General features: G+C 40.1%; 1 protein-coding gene across 10 annotated transcripts in view; it reads left to right on the top strand.

Annotated features, from left to right (window-relative positions):
* The window catches only part of CHN1 (chimerin 1), a 259736-nt gene that overhangs the window by 64802 nt on the left and 168467 nt on the right, over positions 1-26467 (top strand). For 3 of the 10 annotated variants that reach the window (XM_051848493.2, XM_051848491.2, XM_051848492.2), the window contains one exon: positions 621-747. The exons of 6 other annotated variants lie outside the window; for them this stretch is intronic. In XM_051848493.2, the coding sequence (XP_051704453.2) occupies positions 621-747 (127 nt within the window). Of the gene's footprint in view, positions 1-620; positions 748-18307; positions 18360-26467 lie in introns of those variants that run through there. One more of the 10 variants, XM_070070669.1, reaches the window with a different exon arrangement.

Below are 26467 nucleotides of genomic sequence, written 5' to 3' on the forward strand. Positions count from 1 at the left end.
GGGAAGACAATGAATGATGGCCCAAGTATTTGGGCCCCTGCCACTTGCGTTGAGAGACACTGATGGAGTTCCTGGCTCTTGGCTTTGGCCTAGCTTAGCCTTGGCTGTTGCAGCCATTTGAGGGGTGAACCAGGAGATGTGAGATTGATATGTTATATCTCTCTCTGTTCCTCCCTTTCTATAGCTCTGTCCTTAAAATAAATAAATAAATCTAAAAAACTTGAAAGGATCTTTAGCTATACTTAGTAGATTTGTTGTTGGTAGTAGTTCTTGTACAGTAATCTTGAAGTTATTTTTATGTAATATAGAGCAAATGAGTAATTACACTGGAGTTTAGAGAGCCACAGTTCTTAGGAGACATAATTATGGAGTGGGAAAAACTAGGAAGTACATTATGGTATTGAAGGTAAATTGGTGGTGTTGATCTGAACTCATAGGTTTTTAAGATATTTTTCTATCTCAGTCCATGGAGAGGGCTTGGAAGCAGTGGTGCCCCAGCCAGAATGAATATGCCTGGTATCCAGATTTAGATTTCTAAGTACTGCTTGGTACAAAGAGGAGCGATTTCTCCTGAGAGAAACTCGTGATTCTAATTTTTATTTTATTTTATTTTTTGACAGAGTGGACAGTGAGAGAGAGAGACAGAGAGAAAGGTCTTCCTTTTCCGTTGGTTCACCCCCGAATGGCCGCTGTGGCCGGCACACCGCGGCCGGCACACCGCGGCTGGCGCACCGCGCTGAGCCGAAGGTAGGAGCCAGGTGCTTCTCCTGGTCTCCCATGCGGGTGCAGGGCCCAGTGATTTGGGCCATCCTCCTGGAAGAGGAGCAACCAGGACAGAATCCAGTGCCCTGAACAGGATTAGAACCCGGGGTGCCGGCGCCGCAGGTGGAGGATTAGCCTATTGAGCCGCAGCACCGGCCCACTCGTGATTCTAGAACAATCAGCAGGGAAATCCTGGAACATCCTGTTTTATCAGGAAGGCAAAAAAGTCTTCAAAATCTAGTTGGGGAGCATGTCACAAAGATACAAGAGCCTACTTGAAGGAGTTTAAGGCAAAATTTGGGACAGTTTGAATATAAAAAAGTAATAGATAGTTAACAACTTGAAGGAGGAGTTTATGAGATCATAATGATTCTTAAAAAAAAATAAAAACAGCCCAATACAAAGAGAGAAAAAGGGAAATGTGAAATTTTTGTTTGTGAAAGACTGGCAGTTCAAATATAAAAAAAGATAAAGTTCTAATATTGCTATTTTGAACTACTGGTTGATTCAGCAAGGATCATCATTGGATGTTAAAGAATTTGAATGAAAGGCTATGGGTAGACAAGATATTCACATGATCTTAAAGTTTCATCCTGCCCATTATTTATTAATTGTAAAGGGAAAAATACACATCTGTCATGGGGAGATCTAGCAGTCATACCTTTAACCAAGAGATCAAATGCTGTATTACCTGGAATGATAGAGCAGAATACACAAATGTCACCTGTGTAGTATTTCTCCCAAAAATGTTGAAATCTGATTATAAAATGAGTAAGACATGTCCAGAATGTGAGAAGGATAAAATACAGTGGTTAGACCATCCAAAATTAAAGGAAACTGAAGAGACTGCAGTCAAATTCAGTGTCTATATCTGGATTGGATCCTGAACTTAAATATCCTGTGTGTGTGTGTTAAGGCTAGAAATTTTGAGTTCAGTTAGAGAAATCTGAATATGAAACTATATATTAGATAATATGAAGTCATTTTTACTCTTTTAAAATTTTTTTTTAAAAATTTCATTTAAGGTATATAAATTTCATATATACAGATTTAGGAACATGGTGATACTTCCTACCCTACCCTCCTTCCTGCCCAGAATACCATCCTTCCTTCTGCTTCCTCTCTTATTCCCTCTCTTAAAGTAAATTGAAAGTAGATGATTGTAAAGATTAACCCTGCACTAAGTACAGAGTTCAACAAATACTCAACAGTAGAGACTAGGACTGTAAATAGGCATTGAATCTCAAATGTTAATTTTACTCCTGTACATTACATTTTTGGTACTCTATTAGTTACGACAGATCAGGGAAAACATATGGTATTTGTCTTTTTGAGACTGGCTTATCTCACTAAGTATAATGGTTTCCGGTTGCATTCATTTTGTTACCTAAGACAGGATTTCATTCTTTTTTTACAGCTGAGTAGTATTCCAGAGTGTACATGTACCACAATTTCTTTATCCAGTCATCAGTTGGTAGACATCTGGGTTGATTCCATATCTTAGCTATTGCAAATTGATCTGCAATAAATGTGGGAGTACAGATAACTCATATGCTGATTTCATTTGCCTTGGGTGAATTCCCAGGAGTGAGATGGCTGGGTCATATGGTTGTTCTATTTTCACCTTTCTGAGGAATTACTGTCTTCCACAATGGCTGTACTAGTTTATAATCCCACCAGCAGTGGATTAGTGTATCTTTCCCTCAACATTCTCACCAGCATTTATTTGTTGATTTCTGTGTGTGAGCCATTCTCATTGTGTTGAGGTAAAACCTAATGGGGTTTTGATTTACATTTCCCTGGTGATCCTGAACATTTTTTTAATGTGTCTGTTGGCCATTTGAATTTCCTCTTTTGAAAAAATGCCTGTTTAAGTCTTTTGCCCATCTCTTAACTGGATTGTTTGTTTTGGTGTTGTGTTTCTTGAGCTCTTATAGATTCTGGATATTAATCTTTCATCACTTTCATATTTTGCAAATATTTTCTCCAGTTCTTTTGGCTGCCTCATCACTTTGCTGAGTGTTTCCTTTGTGGTGCAGAAGCATCTCGGCTTAATGTAGCCCCATTAGTCTATTTGTGCTTTTATTGCATGTGCTTCTGGGGTCTTTTCCAAGAAGTCTTTGACTACGCCAATATCTTACAGAGTTTCCCCAGTGTTCTCTTATAGTAATTTGATGGTATCAGGTCATAGATTTATATCCTTGATCCAGTTAGTGTTGATTTTTGTATAAGGTGTAAGGTATGGATCTTGTTTCATACTTCTGCACAAGTTGATCCAGTTTTCTAGGCATTATTTATTGAAGAGACTGTCTCTTCCTCAGGGATTGATTTTAGCTCCTTTGTCAAAAATTCATTGGTTATATATGTGTGGATTGATTTCTGGGGTTTCCATTTTGTTCCAAGGGTCTATGTGTCTGTTTTTGGTCCAACACCAGGATGTTTTGATTATTACTGCCCTGTTATGTGACTTGAAATCTGGTATTGTGATGCCTCTGGGTTTGTTTTTGTTGTGTAAGATTGCTGTAGCTATTTGTGGTCTCTTATGTTTCTATATGAATTTTAGCAGTGTTTTTTTTAAATCTGAGAAGAATGTCCTTGGTATTTTGATTAGGATATCATTGAATCTGTAAATCTCTTTTGGTTTAATGGACATTTTGATATTAATTCTTCCAATCCATGAACATAGAAGATTTTTTTCCAATATTTTGTGTTTTCTACTATTTCTTTCTTTAATGTTTGAGAATTTTCATTATAGAGATCTTTCATCTCCTTGGTTAAATTTATTCAAAGGTATTTAATTGTTTTTGTATGTTTTGGGAATAGGATTGATCTTAGAAGTTCTTTCTTAGCTGCAGCATTATCTGTGTATATAAAGGCTATTGATATTTGTGTGTTGATTATATATCCTGCCACTTTACCAAACTGTTTTATGAGTTCCAGTAGTCTCTTAGTGGTCTTTTGGGTCCCCTATATATAGAATTATGCCATCTGCAAATAGAGGTAATTTGACCTCCTCCTCTCCAATTTGTATCTTTGAGTGAGTTCTTTTTCTTGCCTGATGGTTCTGGCTGAAACTTCTAGGACTATATTGAATAGCAGTGGTAAAAGTGGATATCCTTGTCTGGATCCACATCTTAGTGGAAATGCTTCTAAATTTTCTCCATTCAATAAGATGCTGGCTGTGGGTTTATCATACATTGTCATGATTGTGTTGAGGATTGTTCATTCTATATCAAATTTGCTTAAGGTTTTTATGAAAGGATATTGTATTTTATCAAATGCTTTCTTTGCATCTGTTGAGATTGTCGCTCCTCCTCTTCGTGGAGGAACGACACAAGACCCTGCGCTGTTCTTTCGTCTGCTCGGCCCTCCCCGGGTTTGCTGCTGGTTCTTCCCGGGTTGGCTACTATCCCTTCCACCTCCGTGGAAGGGCAGTTCCCCCTGGCCACATTCCCCACTTCCGCAGGGGAGCGGCACACCGCCGGCCGGCTTTCTCGGGGGCTGCACAGGTGTTCCCTCAGCTAGATGTTCCCCTTAGATGTTCCCCATAGATGTTCCTGGTGAATGCCGTCTCTCTCCTCCTTTATAGTCCTCCTCCGCCAATCCCAACTCGGCTGCCCACACGCCGAGTACGCTGCTCTCCTCCAATCAGGAGCAAGTCCTACAGTTTATTAGTTGAACTGGAGGCAGCTGTGCGGAAGCTGTTTACTTCTCTCCCAGCGCCATATTGTGGGAGAGCAGATGCATAGAATAAGTCTTAATTCCAGTAACTCAGTCCAGTCCGGATTGCTCCCCACAGAGATAATCATATGGTTTTTATTCTTCAGTTTGTTAATTGATTTGTGAATGTTGACCCATTCTTGCACACCAGGGATAAAAAAATCACCTTGTCTGGGTGAATGATCTTTCTAATGTGTTGTTGGATTTGATTAGGTAGCATTTTGTTGAAGATTCTTTTTTTTTTTTTTTTTTTTTGACAGGCAGAGTGGACAGTGAGAGAGAGAGACAGAGAGAGAAAGGTCTTCCTTTTGCCGTTGGTTCACCCTCTAATGGCCACCGCTGCAGCCGGCGCACCGCGCTGATCCGATGGCAGGAGCCAGGAGCCAGGTGCTTTTCCTGGTCTCCCATGGGGTGCAGGGCCCAAGCACCTGGGCCATCCTCCACTGCACTCCCTGGCCATAGCAGAGAGCTGGCCTGGAAGAGGGGCAACTGGGACAGAATCCGGCGCCCCGACCAGGACTAGAACCCGGTGTGCCGGCGCCGCAAGGTGGAGGATTAGCCTATTGAGCCACGGCGCCGGCCTTTTGTTGAGGATTCTTACATCTACATTCATCAAGAATATTGGTTTGTAGTTACCTTTCTCTGTTTTATCTTTTTCTGGTTTAGGAGTTAAGGTGATGCTGGCCTCATAGGAGAATCCCTCCCTTTCAATTGTTCTAAATAGTTTGAGAAGAATTAGAATTAGTTCTTCTTTAAAAATTCAGTAGAATTCAGCAGTGAAGCCATCTGGTCCTGGCCTTTTCTTTTTTGGGCGACTCTTTACTACTGATTCACTTTCTGTATTGGTTATTGGTCTGTTTAGGTTTTCCATGTTTTCATAACTCAATTTTGGTAGATTATATGTGTCCAGAATCTATCCATTTCTTCCAGATTTTCTGAATTGTTGGCATATAGCTCTTTGTATTAATTCTTGGTGATTCTTTTTATTTCTGTGGTATTTGTTGCTACATTTCCTTTTTCATCTCTGCTTTTAGTAATTTGGGTTTCTCTCCCACCTTTTTGTTTGTTAATTGGGCCAATGGTGTATCAATTTAGTTTATTTTTTCAAAAAACCAGCTCTTCATTTCACTGATCATTTGTAATTTTTTTTTTGTTTCAATCCTGCTTATTTCTGCTCTAGTTATTTCTTTCTTCCTATTCATTTCAGGTTTGGTTTGTTGCTGTTTTTCTAGGCCCTTGAGATGCATTGATAGCTCATTTATTTGATGCAGTCAGTTTCTTGATGTAGGTGCTAATTGCTATAAACTTCCCTTTTAACACTGCTTTTGCTGCATCTCATAAGTTTTAATATGTTGAGTTATCTTCAGTCATTGTCAGAAATTTTTTTATTTCTCTTTTGATTTTTTTCTATGACCTACTGCTAAATCCAGAGCATGTTGTTCAGTCTCCATGTGTTTGCATATGTTCTGGAGATTCTTAGGTTGTTAATTTCCAGCTTCATTCCATTATAGTCAGAAAAGATGCATGATATGATTGTGGTTTTTACAAATTTACTGAGACTTGCATTATGGCTTAGCACTGGTCTGTCCTAGAAGTTCCATGCACTGATGAAAAGAATGTGGGGGATGAAAGGTTCTGTAGATATAAGTTAGGTCCATTTGGTTCATAGTATAAGTTAGCTCTGTTGCTTTTGTTGTTGGTTTTCAGTCTAGTTGATCTATCCATTAGTGAAGGTGGGGTGTTGAAATTCTCCATTACTATTTTATTGGAGTCTGTGTCTCCCTTTGGATCCAGTAATATTTCTTTTAAATAGCCAGGTGGCCTGGCATTGGGTACATACACATTTATTATAGTCACATCTTCCTGTTGAATTGATCCCTTAATCATAACATAATGCCCGTCTTTATCTCTTTTAACAGTTTTTGTGTTAAAGTATGTTTTGTCTGATGCTGGAGTAATCACAGCTCCTTATTTTTGCTTTCTTTTAGTAAGGAATATATTTTTCCCTTTGGTAAAATCCGTGGATCACATGCATGCGTAAGTGTCACCAGGCCACTACTCAAGTCAAAATGGCGCCTTCTCCCCACCAGTAACCATATGTGCACAAAAACTGCTGTAGCCGCTACTGGTGTCAAAATCACATGTTCTCTGTGGCTGTTGCAGGGTGTGTGTACATGAGTCACCCCAGCTTCTGCTGGTATTGAGATGGCATCCTCTCCCAGCTGGTTGCTGGGCACTGTTGTGGGGAAAGGGACAGCTACCTTTTTTTTAACTAGGTTAGGTGGGTACCCTGTACCCTTATGGCTCTGGGCTGGACTCAAATACATTGTGATCTGCCAGGCCATCCCTCTTGCAATATCACCAGTGGCCTGGGCTGCTGTAGCCTGCTCTTATCTCACTCTCTAAGGCTGGCTCTTCATCTGGTCCTCAGCGGTGGGTATCGTGTGTTATGTCCACCCTCATTGCTGTGCATACACACCTCCATGCTTATCCACAATGTCACCTTTTCATTCTGTAAAATTTCTACTGCAGATTTCACTCCAACTCTCCTCTAAGATGTATTTCCTCTACTTTTTTACTAGTTTCCCTTAGCTGCTTATGTCCTAACTTGTGTCTCAGCTGGTATACCAAATACCAGTCCAAACATTTTAAGCAGAGAAAAAGCATGCAAACAGAGAAAAGAATGTCAAATTGCATTGTGGAACATGGACCGGGAAGGGGGATGGATATTTCAGAGACAAAAAGACTGCCTTAGGAAGCTATTGCCAGCAACCCTAATGATAAATGAAAAGGGCCTTTGAAACACTGGTTCTGAGAATAGCAACAGGAAATGTGTCAAAGAGTAGAATATGCAGGACTTAGGGACTGGGTAGTAATGGAGGGAGAAATCTAGTTGATCTTGGGACACCAGCCGGTTCCTCTGATGATTTCTACTGTCATACGTGCTTGACCGAACCTCAATCATGTTTAAATCTCTACCCACACTGAATATACAATCAGGGGACTGAATATGGCTAGAGAAAAAACAAAATGCTCCCTGGTAGCCCATTTCACCCTTTTTCTCTTTTCTCAACCCTTCAATTCCTTACCGTGTCTCCTAGTTATTAGCTTATAATCGTGTATCCTAGTTTACTCCTGAATAAAGCAGAAGGGAATTTACACAAACTTCAGCACCACATCTACCCAGCCCTCGGCTTTTAGATCCATGTATTGTGTTTTTGCCTTATTTCACTCTTCTCTCATTTATTTAAGGATCAAATCCAGGCCTTTCTGCCTTGTCCTCCATCCACACTTTTTTCCTTTTTTTAAAAAGATTTTATTTATTTATTTGAGAGAGTTACAAAGAGAGGTAGAGACAGAAAGTTCTTCCACCTCCTGGTTTGTTTCCCAAATGGTTGCAACAGTCGGAGCTGGGCCAATCTGAAGCCCAGCTACTCCAGGTCTCCCACGCGGTGCAGGGGCTCAAGGACTTGAGCCATCTTCTGCTTTCCCAGGCCATAGCAGAGAGTTGGATCTGAAAAGCAACAGCTGGGACTTGAACCAGTACCCATTTGGGATGCCAGTGCTCTAGGTGGAGGCTTAGCCCACTACGCCATAGCACCAGCCCCCAGTTTTTTCCTTTCTATGTGATGGTTTCTTTTTTTTTAATTTTTAAAAATTTTTATTTTTTAAATAACTTTCTTTTTTAACTTTTATTTAGTAAATATAAATTTCCAAAGTACAGTTTATGGATTACAATGGCTCCCACCCCCCATAACTTCCCTCCCACCCGCAACCCTCCCATCAATCACTCCCTCTCCCATTCCATTCACATCAAGATTCATTTGCAATTATCTTTATATACAGAAGATCAATTTAGTATATATTAAGTAAAGCTTTCATCAGTTTGCACCCACACAGAACATAAAGTGTAAAATACTGTTTCAGTACTAGTTATAGCATTAATTCACATTGAACAACACGTTAAGGACAGAGATCCTACATGGGGAGTAAGTGCACAGTGACTCCTGTTGTTGACTTAACAAATTGACACTCTTGTTTATGGCGTCAGTAATCTCCCTAGGCTCTAGTCATGAGTTGCCAAGGCTATGGAAGCCTTTTGAGTTTGCTGACTTCGATCTTAATTAGACAAGGTGATAGTCAAAGTGGAAGTTCTCTCCTCTCTTCAGAGAAAGGTACCTCCTCCTTTGGTGGCCCTTTCTTTCTACTGGGATCTCACTCGCAGAGATCTTTCATTTAGGTCTTTTTTTGTTTGTTTGTTTGTTTGCCAGAGTGTCTTGGCTTTCCATGCCTAAAATACTCTCATGGGCTTTGTGATGGTTTCATTCAGCACACAAACGTCTTGTTGTTCTCCCCATCTTCAAGATTTTCTTGGCCCTGCTTTCTCTGTATGCTCTGTACAGGTTGTTTGCTTCCCTTTGTGTTATAAAAAAGGAAACTGTTTCCTGTACTGACTGTCTCCAGTCCTACATTTCCTGCTTTTCTCTTAATCCTACTCCTGTCAGGCTTTTACAGAACTACCACTCTAGCAAGCTTACTAGTGACTTCCACAAACAAATCTGGTAGCCTGCTATTCACTCAGTCTTCCTGTCAGAAGCATTTAATACACATGATAACTTACTTGTCTCCTTTTTTGTTAAAGACTTATTTATTTTAAACAGTTACAGAGAGATCTTCCATCTCTGCTTCACTCCCCAAATGGCTGCAACAGCCAGGGCTGAGCCAGGCTGAAGAAAGGAGCCAGGAGCTTCATCCAGGTCATTCTTTAGGTGTTTCCAGTTCACTTCTGTGGTTCCTTTTCTTCCTGATGTCTTGACTTTGAGGTTCTGCAAAGCTCAGTCATTGAACTTTTTTTTCCTTTTTTTTTTTTTTTAAAGATTTATTTGAAAGTCAGTTACACAGAGAGAAGAGAGGCAGAGAGAGATCTTCCATCTGATGGTTCACTCCCCAGATGGCCGCAACGGCCAGAGCTGTGTTGATCCAAAGCCAGGAGCTTCTTCTGGGTCTCCCATGCAGGTGCAGGGGCCCAAGGACTTGGGCCATCCCCTACTGCTTTCCCAGGCCATAGCAGAGAGCTGGATTGGAAGTGGAGCAGCTGGGTCTCGAACTGGCGCCCATATGGGATGCCGGCGCTTCAGGCCAGGGCTTTAATCCGCTGTGCCACAGCACCTGCCCCGAACCTTTCTTTTCTACCTGTAATTACTCTGTGGTGATTTTACCAGTTTCAGTTCTTAATATTTTTTTTTAAATTTTATTTATTTATCTGAAACACAGGAGAGAGAGAGAGATTGAGATCTTCCATCCGCTGGTTTCCTCCCTGCATGGCTGCAACAGCCAGTGCTGGGTCACCAGGAGTCAGGAGCTTCCTCCAGGTCTCCCACATGGGTGCAGGGGCCCAAGGACTTGGGCCATCTTATGCTGCTTTTCCCAGGCATTTTAGCAGGGAGCTGGATCAAAAGTGCAGCAACCGAGAATCAAACTAGGACCTGTATGGGATGCCAGTACCACAGGTGGCAGCTTTACCCACTATGCCACAGCGCTGGCCCCCAGTTTCAAGTTTTAATGTACCTTAAATTTCCAGTTCAGTTGTCTCAACCCAATCCTAGTCTGTCCAGCGGTATATTGTGCATCCTCTTTCAGGTGTCTAGTAAATATCTCACATGGGAGATATTTACACATACCTATTTACACATAGGAGGGTAATCCAGAGAGTTCATGGATAATGGAATTAAAACACGTTTATTTTGGTCCATAAGGATGAAGCCCTGCTAGCTTGGAATATGTTGCTTTGAGGACCATTGAACGCCTATTCCTGGGATCATATAGACATAGACTCATGCCTATCATAAAATGCATTTCTTCATGAATGTTTTCAAGTGCCCTTGTAGCATGTTCAAATGCGACTGGCTTTTACCCTTCTCTCCAACCCACTGTTGGAACAGCCTTCCAAATCTCAGTTAACCTCTAGTTGCTGAGATAAAAAGTCAAACATTATTTTTCACTTCTTTCAAAGATTACCCATCAGGAAATCATACTGTGTTTATCTTCAGAATACAGCCAGAACCCTTCACTTCTTAACTGTCTCCCTGGCTGCCATTCAGGGCTGAATGTTGGAAAATGCTCAGAATCCATCAAAAGTCGTTATTCTGTTCTCTGGAAACCTGACTAGACTAACATGCACCAGGTTCTATTATGTGGTTATGTCTGTGTGGCAGTTTTCTCTAGTGGAACAGAAATTAACTTTTATGCTAGATCCATTAAAACTTTGTATCACTTAAATGCTTCTGTATCATTTTCACTTCTGTTTGAATTCAAATTAAAACAAGGTCTTCTTAAAGAGGTATAGTAGAACTGTAAGATAGAAGGTTTGTAGATGTAAGTTGCCTTGCTAACCTGTGTATCTAAGAATGCTGTATTAGCAAGAAATAAACTCCTGCTGAGATTAGTTGTTAGGTTATCTAAGGCGACTTGTCTTAGTAAGTTTATTCCACCTTGCCAGTCACTCAGTGGTGTCACTGAGTGAGTTAACTGATCTTTTCCTTTGACTAATCTCTTCCCTCTTTGTTCTTAACACAGACTGATCCTTTAAAACTACTGTCAGCTCATGTCAGTCTTCTGTTCAAAACCTTGTATTGGCTTCTGCTTTGACTTGGAGAAAGCCTGATCCTTCCAGTGGCTCACCACTGAAGCTGTCAGTTCCCTCTGTGTGGCCTACCACCCACTGTGTAGCATTGCACTCATCTCCTGCTTCCCTGCACCTCCTTCCCTGCCCTCATTCTGCTTCAGCCTTCTTGTTCCTTAGACACTTCAGGCACGCTTCTCTCTGAGCTTTTGCACTGACTCCTCTTCTCTCCAATATGGATGTGGCTAGTTTGTTTATATTTAGCAAACCTTTCATTCTCAGTGAAGCCCATTGTAACCACCATGTTGAAAATTATATTTTATCACTTCCTAACAGTCCCACTCTTTACCTATGCTACTTTATCCTGTATTCATAATGCTTTTCCTTTCCTAGCATACTATAAATGCATTATGTTTGTTATGTCTTGCTCTATTTCCCTACTAGAATGTAAGCTCTAGAAGGATTGATTTCTTTTCTTTTTAAAAAAGGTTTATTGATTTATTTAAAAGGCAGAGTGACAGATCTTCCATCTGTTGGTTCACTCTCCAAATGACTCCAAAGCCAGACTAAAGTCAGGAGCCAGGAACTCCATCTAGGTCTCCCATGTGAGTGGCAGTTGCCTTAGTACTTGCAACATCTTCCGCTTAATGCATCTTCCCAGGTGCATTAGCAGGGAGCTAGATTGGAAGCAGAGCAGCTGACACTTGAACCAACACTCTGATATGAGATGCTGGTGTCACAAACAGCACTTTTACCTGCTGTACCACAACACTAGCCCCTGTGACGTAGATTTCTTGGTCCATTTTATCAGTGCTTCCCAGGTCCCTTGAACAGTGCTTAACGTATAGTAAGTGCTTAATAAAGTCTTGTTGAATGAGTGAATGGGAGGTACAAAGTGTTTGTATTACAACTCCCATTTTAGAGGACATGAAGGGATACTTCACAGGTTTGTGGAAAAATGGGAGCTGTACTTCTGGTGTGAGAGTCCAACTTAAATTCAAAATGAATGAGTAACATGAAATTATGAAAATTCACTACAACTAAATTTTAAACAGAAATAAAAGATGACCGTTTCAGAAGTAAAATGTGTTAGAATAGGCTTTGGAGTTACAGGTTGATCTTAAAGTACATTGTTTCAGTAATTCAAAACTCAGCATTCATAAAAAATGCTTTCCATCTGCTAGACACATTACAAGTGTTAAATAACAGATTATCACAGCACTCAAGAGATCGATGAGCATGATAGTGTTTATTTTATGGAGCCAGAAATTGAGCTGTGGATTGTGTCAGCACACAGGGACAATCAGTGGCAAAACTACAATTAAAGTGCTTTCCTCCCATTCCAGCACTGATCCCTATGGCTCTTGCTTACCAGAATACAGAGAACTTCAAAATGTTTGTAGAAAGTGATTATTTTGATGCAGAAATGTTTTTGAAATCCATGTATAAGAGGTTATTCAAAAGGTTCATGGAAAATGCATATTATGAAAAACCATGCATAGATTGCAAAAATTCGGTTCACAGGTCCCCATCTCTCTCTTTGCCCCTCACTGTCCACCTGCTGGTTGAGCATGCATTTCCCAGACTGCTCCCCCTTTCCGGTTGGCCCTCTGAAGGGTACTGCCCTCTGCTCTCTGGGATCTGTAAGTAATGCACTGCTTCTGGTATTTCACATGTGTTTTTGTGCTACCTTTTCTGTGTTTCACTTCACTGACAGACCTAAATCTCACTGACCTTGTGGTTAGACTGTCTTGGCTGCAGTAACAAAACGCAGGTCAGATGTGTGCCACAAGGGTATTGATCAGTAGAAACATGTTTCCTGTGGGAGCAGATTGGACACTTAGGCACTAGGCTGTCTGCCAGAGTAAAGGAGTGTCCCATGGAAGGCACAGATACATCCACAATTATCTCCCCTGGAATTCTGTCAGGGCTGGGTTGGAGTATGTAACTTCTCCCCAGAAAGAGACTTCAAGACTCAAGAAAAAAATAACAATTTTCACAAACAGTTGGGTATAAGATATACTTTGGAGTGCAATCTGTAATATCTTGATGTAGATGGATGTTGGTAGAACTGAAGATGACAACTGTAATTCCCAGAACTCCTTTAGCAATTAACTGTTACACACACAAACTGGCAGTTTCTATCCCTTAACCTCTACTGCCTAGATGTTACTTAAATTTGTGGTAGGAAAATACTGAATGTAAAGAAAGTTGTTTCATAAAACTAACCTATTATCCATTTCCAATGCAGCCTGCTGATTAAAAATAAACCCAAAATAGGGGCCGGCTCTGTGGCGCAGTAGGTTAGTCTTCCACTTGCGGCGCCGGCATCCCATATGGGTGCCGGTTCTAGTCCCGGCTGCCCCTCTTCCAATCCAGCTCTCTGCTGTGGCCTGGGAGAGCAGTAGAAGATGGCCCAAGTCCTTGGGCCCCTGCACGCATGTGGGAGACAGGAAGGAGCACCAGCCTCCTGGCTTTGGCTTGGTGCAGCTCCGGCCATTGCAGCCATCTGGGGAGTGAACCAATGGAAAGAAGACTTTCTTTCTGTCTCTCCCTCTCACTGTAACTCTGCCTCTCAAATAAATAAATAAAATCTTTTTAAAAAAACCCCAAAACAAAAAAAAGACTAATCTTGTTAAGTTGAATAACTGGCTTTCTGCAAGTCTTTAAGTAATATTTGCAGAGCGTTAAAAATATTCCTTATTCAGCAAGTAAAATTTGACAGTAGATAGAGAACTACACCTGGCATACTGTGAGGGTTGGTGCTTTTTTTCAGAGGATGTCTAAAACACAATGTAAAGCCACCCATATTCTTAGTACTTTTTTCTAAGCACCGTGAAGAATGCTACAGAAATAAGGAGGAAGGCTCATTCCTGAAAGTTGAACTAATTGTTGGTGGATGATTAACAGTTAATCTATGTAAGTCTCATAGTATTTCTGAGGCTCATTTTCTTCCTCATTTCTCTACAACTCATGCCTGGCTCTATGTAGGTCTTTGGTAAGTATTCCTCCACTGTGCAAGCAGGCAGTTTTTCCTTTAATTTTCAAAAGTTTTATCTTCATTGGTTTTTTGAAGCTTAGCTTTATCCACACAGATGTTCTCTGTGGTGTAAAATTGAATGAGAAACCTAAAATTACTGAAAATATGTGCCTTGACGCAAATCTATGCATTGGGGCCAGCACTTTGAGTATCAGGTAAAGTCACTGCCTGCCATGCTGGCATCCTATATGGATGCCACTTCCAAGTCCCAACTGCTCCCCTTCCAAGTCATCTCCCTGCTGAGAGAGGGAGGGTGCCATTTTGGACATATGTAACAGCTGTGCCAGCTTGTGTCCCTGTGCCTAACAACCAGCTGAGTGGAGACACTTGAGTCTGGGAGAACTGACAGAGGGCTGAGTGCTTGTGACCATGGGAGGCTTGTGTGCCAGAACTGTGAAAACACTGGCTGCATGGGAGGGCGCAGATTGTGACGGGATTTGGGGCAGCTCCACATGGTCGGGGCTCCCTGTCCTTTCTGAAGGTCATTGCTGTGGGATCTGTGCTCATTTCAAGGACTGCACAGACCCTTTTTGTGATTCCTGGGGTAGCATGGACAAATATTGTACCCACTGGGGCTAGTACCTAGGCACTGGTCTCCTTTGAGAAAAGGAAGTAAGCATGAGACTATACCAACATAGCAGAACACACCACCCCATGATAAAAAAGGGGGGGGGTCACCTTGGACACCCCCTTCATCCTGGAGCACTGAACAGAGTTCCCTGTCCACACCCACCACATGCCTCTGGGTAGTCACTGCAAAAGCAGACACTTCATTAAGCTACAGAGGCATAGGCCAAAGATAAAAGCCATCACAGGGAAAGAACAAAGAAACCAATAACCGTCTCTACAAATGCTGAATAATAAATGCAGCAATTCAAGAAACAAGAATAAGGAAGACAACATGACACTCCCAAAAGAACATAACACTTCAATACTAGAATGTGAAGATGAAAAGAATGAAGAAATGCCAGAAATTGAATTCAAAAAATTGATTGTAGGATTACTTAGTAGTAATCAGAAGCAAATCCATGAACTAATGAAATTCGTACACGACATGAAAGAAAATTTCTTCCATGAAATTGAGATTTTAATGAGAAATCAAAATGAAGTCTTGGAAATGAAGAATTCTGTAGAACAAATGAAAAATGCAATGGAAAGCCTCCTCAATGAAGCATAAGAAAGAATATGCAAGTTAGAAGACAAATCTCTGGAAATTTTATAGTCAGACCAAAAACAAGAAGAAGAAATTAGAAAACTAAAAAACAGTGTTGGAGGTGTATGGGATACTATCAAACCACCAATATAAGGCTCTTAGGAGTTCCTAAAGGTGTTGAAAGAGAGGATGGATTAGAAGGACTTTCTAGTGAAATTATCACAGAAAACTTCACTAATTTGGAGAAAGAAGGGATATCCAAGTATAGGAAGTACATAAAACTCTTAATAGACATGACCGGAAAAGATCTTCTCCATTGTAGTCAATCTCCCCACTGTAAAATACAAAGAAAATATTATAAAATATGCATGAGAGAAACACCAGTTTACTTTCAGAGGATCTCCAGTTAGACTAACAACAGACTTCTCATTAGAAGCCCTACAGGCTAGAAAAGAATGGCGAGATATATTCCAAGTCTTAAGAGAAAAAAACTGTCAGCCCAGAATACTCTTCCCTGCAAAACTCTCATTTATGAATGAAGGTCAAATAGACCTTCCATAACAAACAGAAATTGAAAGAATTAGTCACCACTTGTCCAACCTTACAAAAGATGCTTAAGGATGTGCTACGCACAGAAACACAGAAACATGACCATCACTATGAAAGAACGTGAAGGTAGGAAATCTGTCAGTAAAAGTACAAAGGAAATCCATAGTAAACAATGGGAATATTTATAGAAAAATTTGGAAAAATGGCAGGGGCAAGTCATTACTTACCAATAGTCATTTTGTGAATGGCCTCAGCACTTCAGTCAAAAGACTCAAACTGGCTGAATGGATTAAATAACAAAACCCATCTATTTGCTGCTTACAAGAAACACATCTCACAAACAAAGATGCACACAGACTGAAAGTGAAAAGATGGAAAAAGATAGTTGATACTAACAGAAACCAAAAAGGAGCTGTTGTAGCTATCCTAATATCAGACAAAATACTTTAACACAAAAACTATTAAAAGAGACAAGGGCACTATGTAATGATTAAGGGGTCAGTTCAGCAGGAAGATGTGACTATTATAAACATATATGCACCTAGTTACAGGGCACCTGGCTATTTAAAAGAAATGTTAATGGATCTAAAGGGAGACAGATTCCAATACAATAGTAATGGGGGACTTCAGTACCCCACTTTGAGTGATGGACAAATCAACCAGACAGAAAATCAGCAAGGAAACAGCAGAGTTAATCAATACTATTGAACAAATGGACATAGGAGATATCTACAGAACTTTCCATCCTACAGTCACAGAATACACATTCTTCTCACCAGTATATGGAACTTTCTTTATATTGTCCACATACTAGGCCATAAAGCAAGTCCTACAAAATTCAAAAAAATCAAAATGATACTATTCATCTTCTCTGACCACAATGGAATGAAGCTGGAAATCAACAACTCGGGAATCCCTAGAACATATATAAACATGTGGAGATTGAACAGCATGCTCCTGAATGAACAGTGGCTCATTGTGAAATCAAAAGAGAAAGTTTCTGGAAGCTGATGAAGATAACAATAAAACATCAAAACTTTTGGGATGCAGCAAAAGTAGTGTTAAGAGGAAAGTTTTAGCAGTTAGTGCCTATATCAAGAATTGGAAATGCACCAAATAAATGAGTTATCAATGCTTCTCAAGGAACTAGAAAAACAGCAAACAAAACCCAAAACTAGTAGGAGAAAGGAAGTAATACAGAAATCAACAAATAACAAATGCTGGCAAGGATGTGAGGAAAAAGGTACCCTAATCCACTGTTGATGGGAATGTAAACTGGTAAAACCACTATGGAGGACAGTTGGAGATACCTCAGAAATCTGAATATAAACTTACCATATGACCCAGCCATCCCATTCCTGGGAATTTACCCAAGGGAAATGAAATCAGTATATGAAGGAATTATCTGTACCCTCACGTTTATTGTAGCTCAGTTCACGATAGCTGAGACATGGAATCAGCCTAAATTCCTGTCAGCTGAAGACCGGGTTAAGCATGGAATACTACACAGCTGAGTAAAAAAAGTGCAATCTGGTCGTTTGCAACTAAATGGATGAAACTGGAAAATTTCATACTTGGTGAAATAAGACAGTTCTAAAAGGACTAATACCATGTGTTCTCCCTGACCTGTGATAACTAATAGGGCACCTGAAAGGTAATCTATAGAGATGAAATTGACACTTTGAGAATCAACTACTTTGAACAGCCCTTTTCCCGACTGTTGAGGAACAAGGTTTTTTCACCCCATACTATTGGTTGAATTTTTTATTTAACATAGAGTTAATCATATGTGTATAAAGTTAATTGAAAATGGTTCTTCATAAAAAATGAGAATGAATAGGAGAGGGTGGGTACCGTGGGAAGAGTCGCCACATTCCTAGAGTTGTAATTATGAAATGTATGAAGTTTGTATTCCTTAAATAAAAGGTTTCTGGGGGAGAAAAAGAATAAGTATCTTAATATAATGATAAATAATTCATAATGTGAGACTTGTAAGATGTGTTTATTTTAAAAGATTTACTTATTTATTTATTTGAGAGGCAGTATTACAGCGGGAAGGAGAGACAGAACGGTCCTTCCATCGCTGGTTTACTCCTCAAATGGCTGCAACAGTTGGAGCTGGGCTGAGCCAAAGCCAGGAGCCAAGAACTTCTTCCAGCTCTCCCACATGGGTGTAGGGGCCCTCCCACTTGTGCTTTCCCCAGTTGTTAGCAGAGAGCTAGATTGGAAGAGGAGCAGCCAGCCAGGAGCCAGCCCATAAGCGTCTATTTCTGATAAGATCTATTTTTATTCCTTTGATATGCAGAATCACAGAGAGAAAGGGAGGGAGGGAGAGACAGAGAGACCAACTGACCTTACATCCAGTGGTTAACTCCTCAGAAGGTTGTAATAATCAGGGCTGGGTCATACAGAAACCAGCAGCTTCTTCTGATTTTCCCACATGGGTGGCGGGTGCCCAAGGACTTGGGCTGTCTTTTGCTGCTTTCCCAAGAGCATTAGCAGGGAGCTGGACAGTAAGTACAGAAACTGGTACTTGAACAAGTGCTCGCATGGGTTGCCGGTGATGTCCGGTGGCAGTTTAGCCGCAATGCTGGCCCCCGTTTCTAATTTTAATTTAAAGTATGAGAGTAATGTGTGTGTGTATGTGTATGTGTATTAATGACTTTTTTCAGGTCATGAGATGGTAGCAGCAGTCTCTGTCTTTTCCTTCTTCCCCACCTGCCTCCTTCCTTACTTTAATAATACAGGAAATTAAAATAGACCCAAAGCTAGAGTTGAGTGTTAATTGATTCAGTTGCCTTTAATTCAGAATCACCATGATAGGAAACAAGTACCAAATGTGTGGTTCCCCACCCTGACAATCTCTGTAGACAACTGAGCAGTATTGAAAACACACCACAGAAAAAAAACTTGACACTTGACAGTGTTTTTTGTTTGTTTTGTATATTGCCTTTATATTTCTCTAGAATTTTACCTAAAAAGATAAAAAGAGTTGACTCAGGTAATTGTACTGTTTCTTAAGAGTTTCATGTATATAACATGCCTCCTTTTAAGAAGCATCCTACAAATTTCCAGCAAACAATTAGAATGCTAATGTGCCTGCCTGCCTACATCTATCATTTTTCACTGTATGAACAAAGGAGATAATGATTTCTTGTGACTTCTGACCAGGTAACTGCCACTGTCAGAAATGAGCAGCAGTAAGCAATTTGAAATTTTTATGAATGTTCTAGTTTATTGATCTAGTGACCTCACCTCCAGAGGTACTTTTTTCTTAAATTACTTATTTGCTTGTTTGTTTATATTTGAGAAGCAGAAACAGAGCTCACATCTGCCAGTTTATTCCCAGATGCCCTCATCAGCCATGGCCAGGGCTAGCCCGGGCAAGACCAGTAGCCAGGAACTCAGTCCAGATCTCCCACATGGGTGGCAGGGATCCCTATTTGAGATACCATTGTGGCCTCCAAGGGTGCTCCATAGCGGGAAGCTGGAATCAGGAGCAGAGCTGGGACTCCAATATAGAATGCAGGCCTCTCAACTGGAATTTTTTTTTTAAGATTTATTTATTTATTTGAGACACAGAGAGTTACAAAGAACAAGCTCTTCCATCCACTGGTTCACTCCCCCAGTGGCCGCAACTGCTGGAGCTGGCCTGATCGGGAGCCAGGATCTTCTTCAGGATCTCTGACATGGGTGCAGGGGCCCAAGCACTTGCTTTCCTAGGCCATTAGCAGAGTTGGATTGGAAGAGAAGCAGCTGGGACACGAACTGGCACCCACAGGGGATGCTGCCATGGCAGGCAGAGGCTTATCCTACTAAGCCACGGTGCTGGCCCCCTCAACTAGTATCTTTTTTTTTTTTTTTTTTTTTTTTTTTTTAAGATTTATTTATTTGAAAGTCAGAGTTACACAATGAGAGAGGTCTTGCATCCGAAGGTTCACTCCCTAGTTAGCCACAATGTCTGGAGCTGCGCCAATCTGAAACCAGGAGCCAGGAGCCTCCTCCCGGTCTCCCACGCGGGTGGGGCCCAAGGACTTGGACCATCTTCTAATGATTTCTCAGGCCACAGCAGAGAGCTGGATTGGAACCCGAACCGTTGCCTATATGGGATGCTGGCGCCTCAGGCCGGGGTGTTAACCTGCTGCACTACAGCACCGGCCCTAACTAGTATCTTAATTAGGAGACCAAACACTTGTTCCAGAGGTACTTTTTGAATGTGGAATAACTTTTTTAAACGACTCTTGAATTATAGCCATATAGTAGAGTTCCATCACTAAGAAATAGAAGGGTAGTACTTTTATTTATTTGTAATGCCTTTATATTTTCTGTGGAGAGTAAAATGCTTCTGTGTTAAATAAACTTTTCTTGTTTTTGTGAAAAATAAAAGATTAGAGTTTTCTTTGAGGATGTGGTTTGAATTTGATGAAAATGTTTTAGCTATGATCATTGTTTACAAACTGCAGGTTCATTGACATTTAATATATTGATAAATGAACATTCATTTATTTATTGAATTCCTATATTATATTTACATTGTGTCATGTTAAATAATGTTGGATTAAGTTTTCTTTCTCCAGTGGCATGGTATCTTTATAAGTGTCTTTCATTTTTCATTACATGTCTTTTGGTTGTCCTTGTTCCCCATTTTTCCTACCCATAACACAATAAATAAGTATAAAGTGTTGGAGAAAGCAAAGCATAGAATTCAACATAAGTACTCATTTTAACCTTTCTTAGTCATATTAATTTAAACCAGTTTTATTCTATAAAAAGTCCCTTGACTATTGTCAATTTATAAAACATAAATGCAAACATAAATATTTGTATAAACATAAATATATTTTGCTATTGCATGTAACATTTAATTTCTACTTTGGCGTATTTGTAAGTAAACTTATTTGGAATCATTAATAATCATTTTCATGATATTAGATTTAATATTGAATTATTGAATCTGATTAGAGTAGTTTGATTTTGATATCTGTGAGTTTTAAAAGACTGTTCCAAATCATTTCTTAAATGATAATATCTTAGATATTAGCAAAATATCTAAATGCTATGGTAGAAGAAGAAAAACTTTCTTATCCTTAGATTTAGTAGCTAGGGACTGCAGATTAAACTAACAAAATACAGATTAATGGGAGAGAAGTTTTATTTCATATACACACAAGGTGGGGTGCTCACAGAAAAGAAGTGAAAACCCCAAAGAGGCAGCTGGCTTATATATCAGTCTAACAAAAGATGATACAGAGGGACAAGGGAATAAAGGAAAATGGATTTGGGCTTTGGGATGGGTGAGTTGTAGAAAGGAAATATATAGTAAATAAGGATTATTTGGTTAGTTTTGTTACTCATTTACTCTCAGGTGATAAGAGCTGGCTCTGGAGTTGGTATCTTCCTCAGATGGGAGAGGGGTACATCTTTAACACATGGAAATTTATTTCATAAATGTAAATTCACAAAAGGAAAATTTCTGCTCACTTTTAAGCAGAAAAGTTATTTTTCTTAATTGCCTTTACTTCAGAATAAGCTTTATGCCAAAGAGGCATGTTTTGGGGTAGTATAATCTGATCTCTACTATCTCAACAAGAGAAAGAAAACCTTTATGTCTTTTTACATTTCTGCTATAAAAATATAGAGAAGAATGAGTTGGTGTGTAGATTTTATTTTGGACATATTGCCTGTTATAACAGTATTATACTAAGCATCAGTGTTTACCTAATTTCTTATAAAGCAAAACAATTATTTAACATTATAAGTCCCAGTTCAATTATGTTGTGAAGATAGTTCTTTAGGCAGTTAATGGAAGCATGTTATGGATTTAATGTAAGACTGTACCAATATTTGTCTTGAATTGGAAAAGTATAGTAGAATACCACATCGCTTGTAACCACCAATCCCTCTACTATGACTATTTCTTTGTACAGTTGTACAGGATTTTCATCAGGGAGCAGAATGTATTAAAGCACTCTTCTTTCCTTTTACCTCAGTGCCATAGGCCTGACAAGGTACTTTACCTTCAACCAGCTGCAACAATGAGGAAAAAGATGCGGTCTCCTCAAAATGTTGGGTGACATTTTAGTGTGCTTCAGGCTGTAATATATGATTACACAAAAATTAACTTGATTTGTATTTGTAAATGTTGATTTTTAGATGTGTAACTAATACATGAATACATTCTTCATGTCTCTCCCATGACCTTCTCCTGGTGGTTCTCCCTCTATGTTCCTAGATGTGACTCTTCAGAATTTGGTGTGTGTACTTTCAGATCACTTTCTGAGATATAAATATAGAACAGCATCGTGTGTCTGTGTGCTTGTTCCTAAGGACTGTCATGCTTTATATTCCACAGCTTATATTTGTATCCTACTGTGGTTTGAGTATTTGTCCTGAACTGATGCAGGAATGCAGTCTCCAAAGTCTTATGTTAATAATACTAAGAGGGTGGGAACTTAATACAGGGATGGTGTCTTTTGAAGTGATTAGACTGAATTAGGTTGTTAGGATAGAGCCTCTATGATTGATTCCTGGTGGCTTCGTAAGGAAACAGGGATAACATAGATAGAGAAATATATATGTCCCCACCAGATGTGATACAGCCAGTGGAACCCTTTCCAAAGACTGCACCGTATCTTTGGACCGTGGACCTCCAGAACAGTGAACTAATAGGCCTCTTTTCTTTGTAAAGTACTCTGCCTCACATATTTTATTATAGTAACGAAAAGCTGACATACCTAATACTTTCTATGGTTTTCATAATGATTTGGTTCCTGCAGATCTACATCATTCCTTCAAATCATGCACATTATTTGTATCATAAAGCTGATTCTAAAAATTTATTGATTTACTTGAGGTAGAGTTACAGACAGATGGAGAGACAGAGAAAGGGAGAGACAGAAAGGTCTTCATCCACTGTTTCACTCTCCAAGTGGCCACAACAGCTGGAGCCGGGCCAACCGGAAGCCAAGAGCTTTTTCTTGGTCTCCCATGCGGGTGCAGGGGCCCAAGCACTTGGGCCATCCTCCACTGCTTTTCCAGGCTGTAGCCAAGATCTGAATCAGAAGAACAGAAGCTGGGACTAGAACCAGCACCCATATGGGATGCCTGCTGGTGGAGGCTTAGACCACTTCGCCACAGCACTGGCCCCTATAAAGTTGATTTTTGAAAAAGATTATTTATTTATTTGAGAGTCAGAGTTACATAGAAAAGGAGAGGCAGAGAAAAAGAGAGTCTTCCATCCACTGATACACTCCCCAACTGGCCACAATGGCTAGAGCAGTGCTGATCTGAAGCCAAGAGCCAGGAGCTTCTTCTGGGTCTCCCACGTCGGTGCAAGGGCCCAAGGACTGGGGCCATCTTCGGCTTTCCCAGGCCATAGCAGAGAGCTGGATTGAAGTGGAGCAGCCGGGACTCAAACTGGTGTCCATGTGGCAAGCTGGCACTGCAGGGGGCAGCTTTACCTGCTTTGCTACAGCACTGACCCCAAAGCTGGTTTTTAAATCCCCTAGTGGCATGTATTTATTTCCATTTTTGAAATGACTACAAACGGTGCTCAAGTGAAAATTGTTAGGGTGTATGTGTAAGTGTTCCTGTTTAGTACAAAATTAAGCCTTTGCACATTTTTAGTCTGAATGGCACTGCTAAATTGTTCTTCTGAATAACATTTTTTTTCATATAATACTACAGAAACTTAAATTAGTTCTTTAAGACCCAAACATTGAATTTTTAATCTCAAAAGCAAAGTTTGCTATCCCAGGAGGTCCATGACCCCACTGTGTAAGCCCTGGACCTAAAAATAGTCTAGCCATCATCTATAGCTGTAGGGATCCTGCCAGCCAGTTGACTTACTTTTAATGTGTGTGGTTTTTTTTTTTGTTTTTTTTTTGTTTGTTTTTTTTTTTTGTTTGTTTGTTTTTTTTTTTGACAGGCAGAGTGGACAAGTGAGAGAGAGAGAGAAAGGTCTTCCTTTGCCGTTGGTTCACCCTCCAATGGCCGCTGCTGCCAGTACGCTGTGGCCAGTACGCTGTGGCCGGCGCTGATCCGAAGCCAGGAGCCAGGCGCTTCTCCTGGTCTCCCATGGGGTGCAGGGCACAAGCACTTGGGCCATCCTCCACTGCACTCCCTGGCCACAGCAGAGAGCTGGCCTGGAAGAGGGGCAACTGGGACAGAATCCGGCGCCTCGACCGGGACTAGAACCCGGTATGCCGGCGCCGCAAGGCGGAGGATTAGCCTATTGAGCCACGGTGCCGGCCAGTTGACTTTTAAAACAGTTTCATGAGCAGAGATTTTGGAACAAGACCAAGTCAGGTGGAACACACTTTGGGAAGATAATATATGATCTGAGTACAACATTAACTGACAACAGAATATTCCTGAAGGGTAAATTATTCAAGTCTAGATTTAGGAAAAGTTAAAATCCTGACTCTAGTAAACACAGGAAAATGAGCATATATTCAAATTCTATTTTACTCATAAGATGTGAGAACCAGGCTGATGTTATATTGACTGAAAAGAAAATGCAGAACAACACAAGTTTATATGAATTGAAGGAATTGAGAAGAATTGCACATGGAACCAAAGCTAGTTTTGCCATTGGGAGGGAGGAATAAATAAACCACTACTACTAGGGAAGAAATTTATTTTTCTGTACCCTGAATGAATATCTATAAAGTTTCCTGGAAACTACCTCATGTGGCTGAATTGGCAGCCAGGCTATATGTAGAACTGAAGGAGAGAGATGATCATTGAAAAGGCAGGCTTTGAGTTGGTGTGGGAACTGCCATATTAATCCTGGCTTATATGAGTCAGTATCATTTAGGGCCCAGAGAGTTTGGGCCCTTTTTGCTATTCCTGAGTATGAACTACAAAGAGCTCTTACCAGTTGAACAAATACGCTTGAAAGGGTTATCCAACCTCTCAGATACTGTTTCTTCACTGCCATATGAAGCAGCAATCTCACTGTTGGATATGTATCTACGAGAATTGAAATCAGTATGTTGGAAAGAGATCTGCACTCCAGTGTCCATGGCTGCACTATTCCAATAGCCAGGATACGGTATCACTGGAGTGTGACCCATCGGTGAATGAATGGATAAAGAAAATGTTCTGTTTATATACAGTGGAATATTGTCTGAGGGGTCCTCAAAAAACTTATAAAAGGTGTGCATTGAAAAAACTACATGGGCTGGCGCCACGGTTCACTAGGCTAATCCTCCGCCTGCAGCGCCGGCACCCTGGGTTTCTAGTCCTGGTTGGGCTGCCAGATTCTGTCCTGGCTGCTCCTCTTCCAGTCCAGCTCTCTGCTGTGGCCCGGGAAGGCAGTGGGAGATGGCCCAAGTGCTTGGGCCCTGCACCCACATGGAAGACCAGGAAGAAGCACCTGGTTCCTGGCTTCAGATCAGCGCAACACTCCAACTGTAGCAGCCATTTGGGGGATGAACCAACGGAAGGAAGACCTTTCTCTCTGTCTCTCTCTCTCACTGTCCACTCTGCCTGTCAAAAAAAAAAAAAAAAAAAAAAAACAAAACAAAACAAAAAAAAAACCAAAAAACTACATGGACTTCAAAATGTTTTTGGACTGACAGAATAAATTCTACTTTTCCACAACCATTTTTGAAGTACTCTAGTGTATAGTCCATTCCAGTATACAGTGGAATGCTTTAAATTCCAAATTGGATCCAGCCTTGAAAAAGAAGAAAATCGTCATTTGTAGCAACAAAGATGAACTTGAAGGACAATTGTGTATTAAGTGGAATAAGCCAGGCACAGAAAGATAAACACTGCATGATCTCAGATGTGGAACCAAAAAGCTTTGAACTCACAGAAGCTGAGAATAGAAGGTACTTTATCAGGGTCTGGGAGTGAGATGAGATTTGGGGAGATAGTGGTTAAAGAATACGAAGTTTCTTTGCTGTTTTCGGGGTTTTGTTTTTTTACCTTTTTTTTTTTTAATGGAGTGTGCTAGATGTCTCTATAATTTTGTTCAAATGACTGCAGAACCTGGAAAAGCTGTTGCTGCTATTGATACATAACATACTGCTATTACTGGTCTTTTTATATAAATATATATATATACACATATATATAATTGAATTTTTGGAAACTTTAGCTGTGCTGTCAACTTTGAGAAAAGTATCCCAGTTTACCGTGTTGAGTTGGCATTGTACAGAAATTAACAGCCATATTGGTCTAGAAACGTTAAACTTAATTTTTTTTTCCATTTGTACAGGGGTAACGCACTGTATTAAATATGTAAGGTCTTATCTACGTGGGTTTGATTACAGAACTAATAAAGTATTCTCTAAATAATGAAAAAAAAAGAATACAAAGTTTCATTTAAATGGGAGTAGTAAATTCAACAGATCTGTGATATAGCATGGTGACTGTAGTTGATAATGTGTGCTAGAAAATCGCCAAGAGTAGCTTTTAAACGTTCTGATCACAAAAACCAAAAAGAAGATGAGATAATATAATAGGTATTATAGCTTTTTGAAACAATTCCACAATGTAGTCATATAGCAAAAGATCATGCTATAATTCATAATATATATGCACATATTATACTGTTAGATAACCATTGTAAACTTAGGTGTTATTAGTGTCATGATTTGAACATACTTAA

This window comes from Oryctolagus cuniculus, chromosome 3 (genome assembly GCF_964237555.1).
Source record: "Oryctolagus cuniculus chromosome 3, mOryCun1.1, whole genome shotgun sequence".
Lineage (NCBI taxonomy): Eukaryota > Metazoa > Chordata > Mammalia > Lagomorpha > Leporidae > Oryctolagus > Oryctolagus cuniculus.